This window comes from Poecilia reticulata, chromosome 2 (assembly GCF_904066995.2).
Source record: "Poecilia reticulata chromosome 2, P_reticulata-male-v2, whole genome shotgun sequence".
NCBI lineage: Eukaryota > Metazoa > Chordata > Actinopteri > Cyprinodontiformes > Poeciliidae > Poecilia > Poecilia reticulata.
The window spans coordinates 30,341,246-30,360,361 of NC_088831.1; the positions used below are offsets into that span (position 1 = coordinate 30,341,246).

At 37.5% G+C, this 19,116-nt stretch overlaps 1 protein-coding gene across 1 annotated transcript; it reads right to left on the reverse strand.

Moving 5' to 3' along the window:
- Positions 1-5,819: 5,819 nt before the first annotated feature.
- Positions 5,820-8,336, reverse strand: dlx2a (distal-less homeobox 2a). The gene is made up of 3 exons (XM_008399335.3): positions 7,537-8,336; positions 7,022-7,206; positions 5,820-6,906 (listed from the first exon to the last, which is right to left on the reverse strand). Exons 1-3 carry the CDS (start codon positions 7,856-7,858, stop codon positions 6,577-6,579), a joined length of 837 nt encoding a protein of 278 aa, XP_008397557.1. The 5' UTR covers positions 7,859-8,336; the 3' UTR covers positions 5,820-6,576.
- Positions 8,337-19,116: the final 10,780 nt, after the last annotated feature.

Sequence of the window (19,116 nt, forward strand, 5' to 3'; positions counted from 1 at the left end):
TATGGCATATAAATATTTGAACTATACGGTTCAAGTTTCCATGCATTTTTTTGTGTGTGTGTGTTGTTGTTGTGATGCCACAAAAATCCCTGCACTCTATCTTAAAATTAAAAAGACAAACAAACAAGCAAACAACATTCTAGTGAAATTAAATGTTATGGTTTTATAAACAGGAAAAAGCTTTAAAAAACACACACACATAAGCATCGCATGAAATGCACTGATGTAAAAGAGCAATGCATATTGAAATAATACAAAACAATGTACTCGGAGGGCGGAATGGAAAGGAAAAAAGAAAATGTAATACTCGTTTTCGTGTTTTCATATTTGCAAGAGAAACATTGATCAACTTAAGCTTTTAAATGGTCTCCTTCTTATATTTATACAATTAGAAATCATTTGTTGGAGAGATGCTTTACTAAATAGACGCAAGTTACCATTATTATTATTATTATTATTATTATTATTATTATTATTATTATTATTATTATTATTATTATTATTATTATGAGCAACAGCAGCAGCTTCAGAGAAATAAAAAAAATTTAAGACGCTCTGGCCTTGTTTATTACTCCTTATATTCTGCTTTCTTTGTTATTTTAAGAACTCGAGGCACATATAGTCCTTTGTGAACAGCCCACATCACGTCTATAGGCCTATTGAAGATATACCCACTAAGGAAGCAGGAGCACTGTGGCATAAAATCTGCCTACCTTCTCCCAGAAAAGGCGCAGCTGCACACCCAAGAGGGTCAGTGTTATTTCGCTGTATTCTCCCCTTGATTATACGAGTTGAGCCCATCAAACCCGGTATAATTACAGTAATTTCGCCCTTATTTATTCTAATGCAGTTTCCTATCTCTGAGGTAATTATGAGCAATTTTTTTTCGCACCGAGGATCTTTCTGCCTTAACAAAAGAGAATGTGCTCTGAAGGAAATTTTCTGCTGCTAAAGAAAAAAGGAGAGAGAGAGAGAAAAAAAAAGCGAAATAGGTGAGCTGCCATTTTGTCACTGTTCCCTTAGACTAAGCCCAATGTGCAGCTATAAGACTGACAAATTGCTTGCAGGTGTACATCACCGAGTTGTCAATGCGGAGAGAGGCTTCAGAAATTAGCTAGGCACAATGTCAGAGTAACGAGTTTACTTCGCTTTGCTTGCCTCGGTTTTTAAAGCGTTGCGAAAAAGAAAAAAAAAACATATGAAGATTTTATTTTTACTACGGGTTTACCAAACTGAAGAAGTGAATTAATAATCTTTTTTTTTTTTTTTTTTTTTTTTTTTTAAATAAGTTGAATACGCACTTCAGAAAATTAGACAAAAATAAATACATAAATCCAGTTGGTTTCCTTTCACTTTTTTTATTTTTTATTTTTATTAGTAAAATGCAATCTGACTTTAAGGTTAAAGCTTAACGATTAAACATCAAGTACCCACCTTTCAGTTTGAATCTTGAACTCCCTTCCCTGGAGCTTCAGGAATCAGCATGGATGAGCGAAAGGCTTCCCCGCAGCACAGGCTCCACATCTGCGCTCTAAATCCCCACAAAGTGCCTCCATGTGTCGGTCCAATGCTATAGCTGCAGAGTTCAGAATATGACTGAAAATCTCTGCTTTATTTCCCCTTTTTATAGGCGACGAGGGGGGAAAAAATTGTAGATTATTAGCATAAATGTTTACTCCTCATTACGCTGATGACATTGTGCACTCGAGATCTTGGTAATCTTTGGGGGAAATTATGAGTAATTTTTTTTTAAAATTTAAAGCAGCAGTTACCATGCAATTCAGGCTAATTCCGCGTAGGCTCCACACGGATATAATTATCGTTGAGTCAAGATGTTAGGCTAAAAACTATGCATTGATATTCCCATTTATTATGTACATACAACTTTGACAATGTTGATGCTTGAAATAGCGGGAAATTGTCTTGTGTAAAAAATTACACCCCATATTAGGACATCTAAAATTGCGAAGAATTATATAGTAATTGCAGGCTTTCAGATTTGAAAGCCGGAATGCTCCAACCAGAGCAAATGTGGATGAAATTACAGATCAGGGTTTAAATGGGGATAGGGGGGTTTGTGGCATTTACAAGTTTCCCAGAGAAACGCAAAACTATGAACCACAACAGCTTTAAATGGCACTGAGACACAGAAAAAAAAAAAGTAGTTTCACACTGCAAATATACTGATCATGAAAATCTGTCATACGTCTGGGCTACATACATCAGCTGACAGTTTACAGAATAAATTAAAGATATAGAATGTATTTAGCATGTTCATACATGCAGGACACAACACAGGCTGGCTGCACGCCTGGAGGCCTGTCAGATACTGTCAGCTCCCCAGGAGGTGGAGGGCAGGGATGGAGTGTGGGGGTCTCCATCAGATATAACAACTGACATGCTGCAGTCCTCATTATGTACAAGGAAAAGATCCCACTTTATGGCCTCCAGTCGGTTAAAGGTAATAATTTGATCATTTTAATCCCACCTGACTAACATGTACTCCACTGAGAAGTGAAGAATCAATAACATTGACTACAATTTGCATATATTTTACTTAAATAGATTTAAATGTCTTTGTAGAACTGAGCTAACTAGAAAAAGATAAATTAATTAAATATTTATATTTACTAAACCAAATTAGTTGAACTGCAATAATTTTTGCTCGTCTGGAATAAGAGCTGGTTTGGGATTGTGGCTGAAATAGCAAAAACTCAAAAACAGAACCAAAAGAAAATGTTTAATTTCTTTTTAAACAGGTAGGATGCTAAACTTCTTCCTCAACACAAGTACAGGTGTTCATTAGCAATTTTTAGCTTAACGAGGAATCTAAGCTTGCTAGAAAGTTTAGCCATAGCAATAGCACTTCAAAATTAGCTTACGTTGGATACATAGTTTTAAAATCAAAGTCTAATGAAGTGACATGGAAACATTTGTGTGTTTCACTGACAGCTTTACCTCAAGGTTAACAAGCTCAGCTTGCTTGGAGGACTGACTGTAGCATTAGCGCTGTTGTCAAACAAATAAATGGTTAGTTAAAAAAAAAAAAGCATTTCTGAAATCTATTCTAACAAAACGTCATGTAGCCTTTTTCTCTGATAATTATGACTAAGATATGATGTTAGCTGACGTCATGTGTGTCAGGATTAATAAGTGAAGTTTGCTAGCAAGTGTGACTTTAGCATTAGCACAGTTGCAAAGCCAAAGCTGAAATTACACTGAAATTACACTTCTCAAGGACAGGTTTTATCACAGTTCTCAACTTTTAGTAACCAGATATAGTAATCCTGTTAAAAATCCATCAAATGCTAGCTGTTAGCATTACAGTTTTCTGCTGGAAACCACATTGACTGACTGAATGCTTTCAGTTCATTTTTGTTGCCGCCCCAAAATTTAGCAGTCTAAATATTAGGATTTAACTGTCATTTACTTCATTTTCAAACTTGATAAGTTTCAAATTATTTTAATGAATATTACTCAATGCTAATTCTCTTTACAGTGCACTGCACCAGCTGGAGTTGTAACAGCTCATTTAATAGCCTCAAAAATCGAAATAATATGTTCAATATATAAAATATCTTTGGTCCGTGTTGCTTCAGTTCCAAGGCGTGTGTCTATGTTCTCTTCAATCTACGTGAATAATGTGGGTCAACTTGCTCGTCCTCAGAGATCAGAGGCTTGTTGTGAGACGTGAGAAGTGTTTGCCTGATGGTCTAGTTAAGCTCCAGGCTGCCTTGGATCTTGTTCCTGTCTCCTTTTCTCTTGCAAGGCTGAGTTCATAAAACGTCTGGGGGGAGAGAAAAAAAAAAGTCTCCCTGACTCCACAGAGTCTGAGGAACTTGTCTTCTTTTTTTGCCCTCCCTCATCTTTCCCCTCTGGCATGCCAGAAGCTTGCTGTAGCTACCCATGCTTCTGCTTTCTGCTCGTCTAAACAACTGGTAATGGAAAATACCAAGCACATACATTTCAAGAATTCCCATAAATTCTGCCAACAAGGGTGGTTTTTGATAAGGGACATATTGCCATCTGCCCTGGGCAGCATTACCTGGGGGGAAACCAGTCAGGAAAAAGTTTCTATCTGTTAATCCGCAAAGTAACTTTGTATTGCTTGTTGCAAACAATCAAGTGGGGGATTTTTATGCTGTGTAAGCAATGTAAGTACACTGTGGCTAGCTGACGACACTGAAGTTGGTGACGGATTTGCAGGTTACAAGCCAGCATTTATTTATTTACTTATTTTAAAACTCTCCGACTGCTCAAATCTTTCCTTAAGAGGAATTTGAGATTAATGGAAACTTTATTCTGTTTGAGAAATACAAAACAGAATATTTTGAAAGGTTTTGGCCACAAGGACCACCTTGGATAGATATAAAAACACAAAATGTGGTCAGCCAAGTCAAGGTCAATGCTAGTTAACAGATAAAAAGAAAAGTACAATTTCTGACAAGTTACAGAATAAATAAATATAAGAACATAAACCTTTTTTGAAGGTTTTTTGGTCTTTGTAGTTGTGGGTATGTTGGCAGGAGAATGGGGGTAGTCTGCAGAGGATTGGGACTTACTAAGAGCAACAACATTCAAGGGAGACTCACCTCTGCCTACCAGTGCCATAAAGGTCAAATATGTACAAATAATTACAAAAACAATCCAACAGAATTGTTTAATTAACACATGATGAATAACTGCTATGTTAGCTACTTCAAAGGTTTGCTAACTTAACCCCAACCACCCAAGCTCATCAATCGTCATAGTTGGTTAGCAATCCAAGTTAATTAATCCTGCAGAGTTTATATAAGGTGGCTATTTGCATGACAGCTAATGGTAACATGATGGCTTAACTACTAAGTTTCTAACATTGTTGACTAACCAAGAAGTTTCTGCATTTCTTGTAATAATGTGAAATAAATTGACCTTTTAAATTTAATATTGTTTAAAAAGCATAGCACATGTTAAAGAAAAAACAGGTTTAATTTTGCTTTCTAATTTATAGAATATAAGCTATATAAACCATTAAATGTCACCAGTACATAAAGATTTTTTTTCTCACATACTTGCAGCCTTGTATTTTATAAGTTCTGTTTTATAAGCTAAAAATATCGGCATAATATTAATTAGCCTAAACGTTTTTTCGCTTATGTCAAATTACCCAAGATAACCAATGGTTACTGTTGCTTAGCAACCTAAGCTCTACAACGGAGAGGAAGAGCAAACGCTTAGCACCAAGATATACATTTTGCAAGTACCTAGATGTGTTTGTATCTGTCTGGTTAAGGAATTTCTACATTTTGTAGGTATTCTAGTTAAATATTGTTATATAAGTAACAATTTTACGCTTGAAACTGTCAGCTATGAGGTAGAAATATTCCTAAGCTATTAATTATGTCAGCATCTGCAGATGTGTTTGCAGCTGTCTTGACAAGGATTTTTAGCATTTATGCTAATTATAAAATTATTACTGCTAAAATAATTAAGGCGTTTCCTTTTAATTTGACTTTTAATGAGGATGTAAGTTGACATTTGAGAGTACTTTGATGATGTATCAAACTATTAGTATGTTTTTTTATGATATATCCAACTAAATCTCTCCATAAATAGTATAAATGTTTTTCTACGAACACAAAAATGCCACTATATTAAGGATCTAAATTTTCATATTAAAAAAAAAAAAGTTTGAATTCCCTTTTTTACAATGAAAATAACGAAATAGAGTTTTTTTCTTTTTCTTTTTTTTTAAACAGATACCTAGAAAAATATTAATTATTGAATGAATCAGCATAGTCTGAACAGCATGTGGCTAAGTAAAAAGCTGAATGCATGAGCACAGGAAACATTTTATTTAAATAACATCTGACCATATATGAAACACTGCTAAAATAAATAAGACCAAACCACAATAAAAATGGAATACAAGTAAATCAGGGGTGGAACAATCAGTAGCTTGTACGGTGATTAATGAATTTGCATCAACATCCTAAGGAGAAGAGTCAGAGCAACAAAGACTGTAAAAAATAAAAAAAAGATGTGATAAAATAAGCTATTTACAAAGACCTTTACCATTCTTGTATATTTATATCAACTAAGCTATCTGAGGAGTGAATATGCTATTTTTCCCGCAGAACAAATTGAGGTCATATTGCAAAAGGCACAATACAGTTAGGATATAATTTTCGCTACATCTGTGACAGCCAGGTTGTCCTGATGTCAAAGTTTTCAGGTTTCTTTTCCAGAAAATGTAAAAAAAAAAAAAAAATGAAAGTGACGTCCGCGTAAAAGTAGGCTCGTAGCCTTGCTGTAAATGCTTTGGGTAATAGTGGTTCATTCATCCCTCACACAAAGAAAATAAATAAATACAAAAATAAGTGTAGAAATCTGTATCCATCACATCACAAGCATCAAAATTAGTCCATGAACCTGTCTTGCTGCGTTAATTTCTGCTAGCTTCTGCGCGTAACGACGCACACGAGGTCTGTGAAATCAAGGTATTGGCATTTATTTATTGTCCGATTTAGAACCGATGCTTTGTTGTTGTTGTTGTTGTTGTTGTTGTTGTTGTTGTTGTTGTTGTTGTTGTTTATTTCAGAATATCGTCCCAGCGCTTATAGCTGAGTTGTGGTGATGCTGGACCAAAGGAGGCTGCAGATGCGTCGTAGAGTTCGTAGTTGAATACCAAGAGTAGTTTGCCAAAAACGACGAAGGCGCAGTCGTGTTGGGAGGGCTGCCGCTGCTCTGAGGTAAAACCGAGCTGACACCGTTCATTCTTTGAGTCTGTGGAAAGTCCCAGGCAGTAGTCGACGGAGACGTGCACGGAGGAGATTCGCTGGAAGCGACGTGTTGCTCTGGGGGGATCTCGCCACTTTTCCACAGCTTCTTGAACTTGGAGCGGCGGTTCTGGAACCAGATTTTGACCTGAGCCGGACACAGATAGCAACACCGATTAACCACGTTTAAGTCTCCATTCGTCAGTTTAATTGGGAAAGTTGACATGTCGATAAGCACAAAGCCTTGCCTCAAATGTACCCACCTGTGTTTGCGTAAGGCCCAGCGAAGCTGCCAGCTCGGCCCGTTCTGGCAGAGCCAAATACTGGGTCTTTTGAAACCTCCGCTGAAGAGCAGCCAGTTGGAAGCTGGAGTAAATGGTTCGAGGTTTCCTGACCTTCTTTGGTTTTCCATTAACCATCCGAATTTCTGGCTCGCTTTCTTCTTTCTCTAATGGGAAAATCAAAAGCAATTTAAGTAAAGAATTTAGCTACTTCTTTTTGGTCAAAACTTTTTCTTTTTGCACATTTGCAGCGGTTTATAATAATCAACTACATTTAGATGCATCAAATTAAAATTTTGGGCACAAATAAGTAATGTTTGAAAAACTGAGAAAGGGACTTGTTTTGAAATAAGCTTGGTTTCTAATCACACTGCACAAAGGATTGTGGAATGAATTGTTAATTTGTGTCCCAGCAAATTGTCAGCCACCAGTCAGCATCGCAAACAAAATGCGTAAAAGTCGATAAAATGCGTGCACGTTCCAGGAAGAAAGATTACCTGTCTCGGCTGGAGTAGGAGACGAGTTGGAGCCGTAAGAGCCATATGCACCATACGAAGAATTAAAACCCAGGTCGTATGACTTTGCATTAGGATATGGCACAGAGCCCGTGGCGCTGCCGTGGTACTGGTAGGAGCCGAGCTGGCCAAAGGGAGACCCGGCGCAGTGCCCCGGCTGCTGGTTGTTGTAAAAACTGCTGTCCGTCGCCGTGGAGACCGGCAGAGTAGGGGACTCCTGCGATTTGTGCAAGCTGTGGTAATTGTTCGAGGTAATCTGGTTCGAATGCATATCTGTGTTCAGGTTCTCAAAAACCCCCGTCATCGTGGGTTGGGAACGCCGCAGCCTCGGAGACGATGCGTGCGCAAGAAATGGCAAAATTGCTTGGCAAAAAGCACGAGTCGGATGTTGAACCTTTTTGTGGGTCAAAACGCATCCCCGTGCAAACTGTGACAAAAATCAGCGGAAGGTGTGTCCTCCTCTTCTCTGTGGCCCGTGACTCTCTGCCACGGTTGGCGGTGGGAGCGCATTTATGTGAGAGTGAGAGGGAGAGCTCCTGTGTCTGAGGCAACCAATGAGTATAGGGCTCCACGGCTGACTACTCCCCACGCCAGTTTCTATTATTTGCTTAGGTCTGTGTTTCCTGGTTGTCTGAAGACATTAGAAATAATTAGAAAGAAAAGAAACACTAAAGTCACAAAATATCAGGATCGTTGTTTATCTCTTCTCCCTATTTCGACAGATAAACAAGAAGCAGTGAAAATAGATGTTATGCACACAAATGCAGTAAATTGTTTTAATTAGATTTTCTTTTAGTTTTTTTGTTGTTTTTTTTTTTTAAATCTTCATATTGTGCTTACAGTGCGTTCTGTAGGAGTCTGGTTGTGTTTATTGAACGTCCAGTATGTGTCTAAAAGAACATCTGACTTACCTTATATAAGAAGTAAAGGGCAATGGCCAACCGGGATGCAGAATGAACTTAAACTGTGCGATTCACACTGGATGCTAGAATATGATTTCCACAGAGTGTTGCTACAGCGCACCCAAGTGTCGAAACAAGCAAAATTTCTTTCTTTCTTTTCTCGTTCATTTTCCACACTTATTGCAAGTGGACAGCAGACACCCCCTTTTGATTTCGCTGGTATATTACCGGTCTATATTTAGATGAATCCTATCTAGTTTTGCTGTCGGACAAATGTAAATAAATTAATGACTAAATAAATAAATAGTCGTGTGTAATTCGATTTATTATACAGGTGCGTTCGCCTATCGCCACAAGATGGCAGTATAGTTCCGCCTGCTTAAAGACCTTTTTTTTCTTTGTTTTTTATGAAATGCCAGTGGTTGATAAAGTTAACGTTCATCCATCAGCAGATAAAGAGGGTTGTAGCTCTTAAGAAGATTAATTGAGCTGAACAACTCTGTGGAAGTTTATGCCTGAGTTTTAGTGATACCTTATTTTTGTTGATTAAATTTATGATTTACAAAAAAATACACAAATTTTGCTTGTTGCGCACGTGTTGCGTACAGGATTAAACCACACAACAAATTTCCTTCTCTAGTTAAGTTTGGATTACCAACAAATACTTCTGTTTGCTACATGTCTGAATATTTGTAATTTTTTTGAAAAGTTTTTTTTTTTTTATGTATTAGTTTATATAGATTTTAATATTTTTTGGTTAATTTACCCTTTAAAACATCTGAATTTTCACAAGTTTTTCACAATGGCTTAAAGAACTGGTGTAACTGATTCAGATTTGCTCACACACCTTTTCAGTTCTGACCACATTTTTATGGACTTTCTTATGACTTCTCTAAAACACAGACTTTGTTGTCCTTTAAAGATTGTCACTAATTCATAGGGACGCTTTAGTCCATTTTGCCTACACTTTAGCATCCTTGCTGATGTGTTGGGATGTCTCAGTATTTACACATAATGCTTTTTATTTTATGAAGTGAGCCACTTTCTCCTCACAAACACCCCTACAGCACAATGCTGCCACCTCCATGCTTCACAGGTAGGCTGGTGTTTTCAGGCTTGAAAAGCTTTTTCTCTTCTGTTCTCCAAATGTAATCATGGTTACTGAGGTCAAAATCTGTGACATTTCTGAGTCTTTTTTTTTTATTATTCTTTCAAATATTCAAAGGCAGATCAACATGAATTGATCAGATCCCAGTGAAGAGTGACATCCACTGAGTATATTTTACTTCCACGAAGTTATTGCACTGGATAAAGGCAGCTTTTGACTAGTAATATCCTGAACTTAATGGAGAGGTTCAGTAAACGTGGGATCACATTTTATCTGTCATCATTCAATGTTATTCTGACACAGCAGTTCTGCAGCTCCAAAGGTTTGTTACTCATTGTGCTGCACGTGCATCTTGTTATGAATGTTTTCATTCCAACCCCAGGCTGAGAAATGCTGACAGCATCATGCGCGCTCATTTTCTTAGCCTAATTAAAACCTTTCTGCAGCCACTCAGCACAGGAACTTGTTGCAGCAGATTATTTTTCTATTGTGTTCTGTAAAACGTTCTACAAAATAAGTAAAATATTATTTTATTTTTATTTGTTTTAATTTTAAGAACTTGGTGTTATAGTAAAATGACTGTTAATATGAAATTTTAACCTCGAACTGCTGTAGGACAGACACATATTTATTATTCCTTGGTAGAAGGGCCTATTATGTTTTATATTTTTTGCTGTATTCAACTGAAAACATATTTAAAACCATCTTCATCTACATAAAACGATATAATATTATGAAATATCAACATTTCAGACCGTCTTTTAAAATTAGCACCAGAAGGTGCTGTAAGCTAAAAAAAACACACAGACTCTAAAATATTGTGACAGGGTAACCATTTTAGAAAAAATATCAATAGACATCTTCAACCCCTCTTCTTCTTGGTAAGCTGAATAATTAATTGCAATGTCAGCCACAGCTGGTAAATTGATCCTAAATGTTATTTTTCCTGATCTGTCGCAGAACAGCTGGTCTAATGAACCTTCCAGGGTTGAGTGGCTTCAGGGAAATGAAGGCAAGTGACCATACAAGAACATGATTTATTAAAAATATATTTTGATTTTCTCCAGGACGTTCAGATAAAACAGTTTTTCTTAAACTAAAACTATAAGCATATTTAGCACTACATCTAAAAAAGAAGCAAAAATTTTACTTATAGCCACTTTTTCCCTGCAATCAATAATTTAGCCTCAAGCCTCACCCTTGTGTCACCATTCATTATTAAAATACAATAAAAGCATCAAACATGGCATAATCACACTTAATATGTTAAGTTAAATATTTTTCAAACACCAACTCAACTCATCCTCCTACTTTTGAACTGTTTGGGTGATTTGATTATTTTCACTGCCTTTCTAATTCCAGTATTTTTTTCTTTTTTATTATCATTTTGATTTGTGGACAGTTGCAACATTAACTTTCCTCAGTTGAGCTACATTGCCCTTTTACCCATCCATCTTTTATATCTTTTATTGATTCAGTTGTTGCTGTTATTTTATTGCTTGACTGTTTTTTTTGCAGCGGCGTTTGGGGTGGGAGGTTCATGTTTACATTTCCTTGTGTTAAATGGAGGCAGATTCCTGTTTCTGCATTGATTTGGTTGTCGGCTCTTTTTCCAGATTTCCTGCTGAGTTAGCTATAGGGCACTGAGTTCATCGCCTTGGCAACTCCCCCCTTTAACTCAAATCACATTATTAGGAGTTTTTCAGCCTTGGCATAAAAATGCTTTTACACTAACCAAGGAAGCAGCAGGGGCTCGGTGTGTTTCTCCATTGTTTCCAATGAGTTTTAAGCCGACAATCCAGAGTCAGCATGGAAAACGTCTTTGGGACTCACCTCATGTGTTTCTTACAAACATGGAAATGATCTACCGAGTGTTTCTTGACCTCTCTGCTTCAAAGGTTGAGCTTGCTTAACTCCGGACACGAGCAGAGTTTAAGTTGGAAGTCTGTGGCGGGGTTTTCTCAACTGGGCATGCGTTTCCTCACAATCAGACACAGTGGCTGTTCCCCCCCCTGTGAGAAACTATTTTTATCAACAAAAGCCTTAATGACGAGTGCAGGCCGGCGCTAACAATGGTAAGGAAGTGTCCAGTGCTGAGCTCATAACAGATGCAGAAGTTGATGTTCGATGAGTCAAGATGTTAGTTAAAAAAAAAAAAAAAAGAAAGGGGCCTGCTATGTTTTTTATTCTGCAAACTGGACATAAAGGTAAAATGCCAGATTTAGTCACTGTTATTACTGAAAGAAAAGACCATTACTTTTAACTTTTTATAGTTTTGAATGATTATATGAAAGATATTCTTTCACAGATATTAAAACTTTAAATGCAAAGCCTTGCAAAAGCATTCAGTTCTTTGGTTCCCCCTCTCCCAAGTAATAACCTCTAACTTTCACCTCAAATTGATTATTTTAAGATATACTTATTACTATACAATTTTGAAGTAGAAGGAAAAAACAGTTTTTTTTCTAAACAGGTAAGTATATTTTAAGTGTGAAATGCTGCTGTTCCTTGGATTTTAAGGAGGAGTCTATATATAAACTATATTGACTCTTTTTTGTTTGTTTTTGATATTAATTAGGTGACTTCTGAAGGCAATTGGTTGCACTAGATTTTAGGGGTATCAGACTGAATGGGGATGAATATATTATCCTCAGCAAACCTTTCGGATTTTTCAGAATATGTGCTGCTTCTTGTAGGGCTCTTAAAAAAAGCCCAACAAAATAAAAACAGTTTGTACTTTGTAATGTGACAAAATTTGAAAAAGTTTAAAGGTTGTCAATACTTTTGCAATAAAATTCTGCTACTGAAACTAGCCTGTTACACCTGTAGGTTCCTCTTTGAGGACTGAAGCCTCACCTCATAATTATTAAAAGTTCAGAGTCTAACATGACAAAAGCAAAAAATAGTTTCCTATTTTGCTGGGCCAACAAAGCAGTCCCCCAGAGTTCCCAGTGTCGTCTGCATTGGCCCGGTCAGAGGAGGAATAATGAGAGGTCTGAGAGGTTCTGCGCCCCTCTTTGTTGATTCTGTGGCACGCCCACTCCCTCACCACCCCCACCCTTTGTGCGAGTGGAGTGGAGCAGATTTACTGCGGATGGCCTCCTCACAAAGGATCAGCGACCTGTCACAACACGACCAGGATGAGCCGCTCCAACTTCCACACAGTGTGTGTTTAATGAACAGCCACTGATGCAGACACAACTTCTGTTTTCATATCTCCTTCCACATAACAGGGAGTAAATATTCCACCCTATCTGATGAGGGAATCAAAGCTGAGATTATCTAATTTCTGCTGACCTTGGTTTACAATATACTGGCTGAATTGCAAAAAATTCGCCGTTTATGTCAAGGACAAGCTCAAGACAAGTCAAATACTTGCAATGACTGTTTTATTAATCTTGCGCCTGTTAGCCCATTGTACTCCAGTTCTTTCTTAACAATGAATAAATCTATTCACATCTGTTTTGTCATGCATTCCTTGATGTCTCTCGCTGTGCATCACCCGGTCTTTGGAGCGTCCCGTACAAATACGTAATTTACAAAATATAAAAATCGGAGCTGTACTGTGATTTCTCAACTCAATCCCAGAAAATTTTACTCTCTTATTTTGACCTATTTGCAATTCTAGACTTTTTGTTCAACATCAGATAATATAAAAAGAAATTTGAAACGTTCCAGTTTCTTTGTGCTTCATAAATTGATGCTTTCAACACAATTAGGTATCAGTTACAGCATGGATAAGTTATTCTTATGCCAAACAGTACAGTCCTTTTCCCCTCTTTGACTGTGGCCCTTAGCATGATTTAGCTTCTTGCATCACCAGCTGGTAACTGGGAGTTTTCTTGGCTCTCTGTGACACATGGCTTCAGTTTCTTCTCTCTGCCCCGTGCGACATGGACCCAGTTTTGAAATCCAAGTATTCAGTCATACTGTCTCACAAATAGTGCTGCTGTTTGAGCTCCAAGAACCCACAACGGTCATCGTGTTAGACGCCAGATGAATATAAACAGAATTCACTTGGCGTCTCAGACACAAATCTGAGATTCGCTGCTTGTAAATAAATAGGTTAATCAAATAGCTGAACATTTTCTACATTTAATTAATTTTCTGTAAAAAAAAAAACATGTTCTTAATGTAGATACAACATGAGTTTTGTGTTTAAAGCTGAATCATATGCTTCATGGTATCAGTGGTGCTCTATGTGTTGGTACACAGCAAGCTGCTTGTAAACAGCTGGTCATTTTGGAAATGCTTCCTCACCCACACCTCAGTAACTTGTGGGCTTGAATTCCTCCATCTCTCTGACATATTGTTCCTCAGGACATTGAAACTTCAGCAGCATGCCCTTCTGGCCCATCAGGGTTTGGATTTCAGAGCCTTGAAGACCAAAAGTGTTCAACATGAAAGGAGGTAATCAGAGTAATCCAACGGAGAAATATACTTTTAGGTAATTGTTTTTGTTCGCTAAACCGTATTGAGAGGAATTATTTTTAAAACTGATGGTTGTCCTTTCTTTGTGTTGGGACCACTTTACAACAGTGTGATATTTTATTTGGGAGAGGTAAATGGAAGTTAGTATGTTTTCCATTAAAGCTTGAATAAAGACTGAGTCATGCTTTTTTTTTAAAATAAAGTAGAGCAGAAAATTATCTGACATATAAATATTACTTTAGGCATCAAAACAAATCCTATTCACAAAAACTAATAAAATAAATGTTGTTACAAGTTGTGGTGAAAAAAAGCCCTTCTGGCACTTTTGTGTTTTTATCATGAAACTGGTGAATCTAGATCAATTTCAATTAGGAATATCATTAAATATTCTCTGAACTTTAAGGATCTAAACACTAATAGCATGAAAAAGGAGTCATCAGTGAATCCTAAAATGCAGTTCTGTGATTTGACATTTTTGGGGGGCTGGGTGAGGAGGGGTTGCAGACCTTCCTCGTGTTGAGTTTTCATTTTGTTTGTACAAAACCACAACTAATCTTGAAAGAAAGGTGCTGTCACCTGCAGGGCTTCACCTGTTGGACTTGCTTCTGCTCTCTGGTTTCTCTCTGATCCCCCCGGCCTCAGACTATACGAGGCCAGGCAGCTTCACCTCCTCTCACAGATCCTGTTACATCTCCACTCAGGGCCATAATGGAAGTACTGTAACCTCAAAGAAAAGGCAGTTAACACACCTTCACTCTGCCAAACAGAATGCACCCATTACATTAAGTCTGGTACTAAACCTGCTGAAAGTAACAAACCTAGGTACATCACTTGGATTAAGTCTGACTTTGTGAAGGACTTTTTTTATATGTATAAAACTTCAATAAAGCACAATGAAGCAGACTCAGTACTTGATTGAAAAAAAAGAAAGTTTTATTTATCCTACTTACCCTTAAAGAAGTTCACCTCACCCCAGGGTCAAAGGGCCCTGAAATGGGTTGTTGTTTTCAAAAACATTGCATTCACACCCCACCGGTTTCAGAAATGTTTTAATCCACGTTGAAAAACAGAGGCTATTTTTATTCTCCCAGACCTGAAAGTAGAGCAAAGCATGAAGTATGGCACATTTGCATAAAGCCTACACATGATGCTAGTGGTAAACGCAACAAAAACATTTTTTATAATAATAAGCGCTGCAAACTACAAAGCATGACTGGAATCTTTGGTAGGACCTTTTGCAGCTGTTGCAGAAGTTTTAGCCTTAATGAGGTTTAGCAGCAGCTGCAGCACCTGCATGAATCCACCATTGTTGTTTGCAACTCCAATCCTCATGTGCAACTGGTCCAGAGTTGCAAACCCCTGATTTAATATAACAGAATGTGAAAAGGTTAAAGGGCATAAATACTTCTGTTTGGGAGCATACATGAAAGCTGTTACTCAGTTTTAGTTTCCAGGTTTACTTTTAACACACCTTAATTTTATTCATACATGGAAAATGGGACTATCTTACATTCATTTATCCGTGCCCGATGGATGCTTATCTCCAGCATTCATGGGGTCAGGGGTGATATATCTTGGACAGGTCGCCAATCTATCGCGGTGCAAACAACCATGGACACAAACACAACCTCCTAAGGGCAATTTAGGGAGGATAATTAGCCCAGCATGCATGTTTTTTGACTGTAGGAGGACCTTGGACAGAACCCACGCATGCATGTTGGAAAACATGCAAGCGCCATGTATTAACAGGCCTGAATTCAAACTCAGTACATTTTGCTATCACAGTGCAGTTTTTTCCATAAATCTTTTCACAAAAACACTATCATCAGGACACTGGTGTCCTCAAAACTTCTAACCTAAACGTAAAATGAGATCTGAGAGTCGCATTAACACTGAAGATGTATCCGTCACCAGATGATGTTGAGTTAACCCTTCACTGAAACTGGTGGATGCCTGTGATGTGTTCAGTACGCAGCAACAGGAATGCCTTTCACCTCTTTTACTCTAGTATTATTTGCAATTAGGAATGTGACGAAGACCCTGCTGCACCCCTCCACACAGGCACACACACACATGCCAGCACACACTCACTCACACTGCTACAAACAGAGGCCTTTCGATCTTCAACAATATACGCATTGTGTGTTCTGCTGTGTGATCTTGGCCCATTCCAGTTCAGGCTTCACACCCCCATCCAACACCAGCAGAACCGCCGGGATGACTGGGCGTGAAATATGAAGGAGCAGCTTTGAAATCCTGGCAGGTTTTGAAAGATGACACATAATGCCCCGTATCACTCCAGATCGCGATGGGAAAACTTCAAACATCTCAAATGCCGTTTTCCTAAGAACCAGGCTCTATATGGTTCTTTGTGAAAGTGTGATTTAAACATTTAGGATTTCAATCTCTGTGATTTTTTTTTAAATACTTCCAAATTATCAAACACTAATCAATAAAAAAGTCAACGTTTGATTTAAATCCAGTGACAAGCTCAGAAGAGGATCCGATCCTCTACTTGAAGCCAAGAAGTTCTGAGCTGACTGGCATGTTAGGCCCAAACGATCTCAGGCAGTAATAATTTATTAATGAGCATCAGCAGGTGTTCTTAATAATGGAAACATAAATATTGTATTTAGAGTCTCGTTGAGATAAACCTAAGATTACCAGCAGATATGCCCTTTGATCAGAAAGCATTTGTTTTGAAAGCTCAGGGGTTTTATTTGCAGTAAATCTTGTTGCTATGAGTGTGTAAACGCTAGAGGAACAGTTTACTGGCCCTGCAGCCGATCGTCTCCTGGTTTGTCTAAAATTAGGTGGTTTATTTGCCCAGCTGAGGTAAACACCTACTGTTCACAACATCAGAATAATCTTTCAATGCCGCCACCACAGGTTACAGTAAAATGCCTCACCAAGCATACAGTGTTGTGATATTTTTTTTCTTCTGTTTTGTCAAACTTAAATATTTCAGATCATCAAAGTAAATAGAAAAAACTAAATAAAAATTATTATTTGACTTATTAAATACCACTCAAAATCAGATCAGAGATAAAGCCATTGACAATAAAGGGTTACAGAGCCATTTTTGAAGCATCGAGACTCCAGCGGATCACAAGAGCTGTAAACCACAAATGGGGAAAGCACGAAACAGTGGTGAACCTTCTCAAAAAAAAATACTCGATAAAAACATTGAGGACCCATTCAGGAAGTCACAAAAGATCCAGTTTAAAGCATTTATACCTCACTTGAACGATATGCAGAGACAGTTAATGGTTCACCATTAAGAAAGCAACTGGGCAATAATTGGGGAGTTCCCAAGCCGAGCATGTTGGTAGAGCTATGGTCCAGGACCTGGACCTCAGACCTCAGATTCTGATTCCTACAAGAAAATCCTGAAGGATTTAGACGTCCAGCAATCAGTTTATTACCTGAAGTTGAGGAGCTCTTGAGTTATGCAGCAGGACAATAATCCAAAATATGCCAGAAAGTCTTCCTCTGAATGGCACAACAAAACATAATAAATGTTTTTGAGTGGTCTAGTCAAAGTTCAGATTCAGTTCTGACTGAGATACTGACTTTAAACAGGCTTTTCTTGCAGCTGACTTAGAACATTTTTGCAATGAAGAGGAGTGGCCTAGATTCTTTCAGCGCGATGTGAAAAACTCATTTCCATTTGACTGCAGTTACTTGGCAGCCAAGGAGCTGCTGTTAGTTTTGGGGGTCGTTACTTTTTCTTACAAGTTGGCTTAGAAAGTTTCTAATCATTTGAAAAATGTTGTTGTTGACTTTTGTCTTTGTCTGAAGTTGGAACTGAAACATTTTAGAACTACTAAAACATTTTCAGGCAATGTCTCGATACATTTATCTGGAATCTCCTGTAATCATCAAAAATGTTTGATTGCCTATGTCTGACTACATGATGACGTCATGTTGGAATGAACAGGATCAATATGAACAGATTTTGGACCCAAATGAACTTGATGAACTGGACATGACTTGAACCTGTTTAAGGTCCTTATAAAATGACTCTTGTTGTGAATTAGCGTTGAGGATTATGATGTGCAGTTTCCTGTTCAAATCTAATTAAAACTGAGTAACTTATTGGAAACAAGTTTCATCTGGTTAAGAAATTATTACAAATAGAACTGTGAATGAGACATGTAGTAAAGTTTTAGGCCTCACTTACACCTATATAATTGCACACGTCACATATCCTTAGCGTATCAATTGTTTATTGAATAATAATAACAATAATTCTGTGGTTTTGAAACATGAAGTTGAACTGAGACTGCAAAACAACAACAGTGATACAGATGCAGGACGGATAGAGTCATGCTGTGACCTTTAAAACCTTCAGAGGCTGCAAGTCATGAGATTCATCTTTGCTCAGAGCACAGATTAAAAATAATGGCAGGTTCTGTTTCAAAGTAACCCCTGTTACTGGTTAATCGTGTTAAAAGGAACAGAACTGAGTTAACACAAGTAGAGAGAAGTAGATTTCCGATCATTAAAGATGACGGTAGCAATGTATCCCCAACCACGTCTTCATTTCATAGCAATTTTGATTTGATTGTTTTAGTTTCAGCTGCATTTAATGATGATAACAAAAAATAATCAATCAAAGCTCATTGTTTAATTCATAGAGTACAAAATGGTTTAACTAAGTTTTAATGGCAACTCTTTGTAAAAAAAAAATATCAAGAGACCAGATAAGAAAAGCATTGGAGGTGAAGGAGAAATTAGTTGCTTCATTAGTTAATGTTAGAGTCAGAAAATATTTCTTTGCCATCAAGTGACTGAGCCACTGTAATCAGTCATTTCTCTGGTGGTAACTGGTGCATCTTTTACACTGTTTCGTAGTTTATAGAAAGCGAACATCCATCTTATACATCCCTCGGTGTATTTTTAGCTCCTGTTTTTAAGAACTGCTATACAGAATGAGTCAGCAGCTGAGGATTGGGTGGGACTGGATGAACACATTACTTGAATCCCATTCAGGAAAATGCAGTCATAGCTGAAGTCATGAGCTTCTTTTTCTTGACAACAGTTTCAAAGTATTTCTTAAAAAAAACACACGGATGAGATGAAGTGCCTAAATGACTTTATCTCATTTAGGCAGAATGG

Bases quoted from the DNA above. Each gene is read 5' to 3' on its own strand.
- dlx2a (XM_008399335.3), bottom strand. From the start codon at position 7,858: ATGACGGGGGTTTTTGAGAACCTGAACACAGATATGCATTCGAACCAG. The intron at 7,207-7,536 runs GTAATCTTTCTT...TTTTCCCATTAG, and splicing joins TCCTACTCCAGCCGAGACAG to AGAAAGAAGAAAGCGAGCCA. The intron at 6,907-7,021 runs GTGGGTACATTT...TGTCCGGCTCAG, and splicing joins TGGGCCTTACGCAAACACAG to GTCAAAATCTGGTTCCAGAA.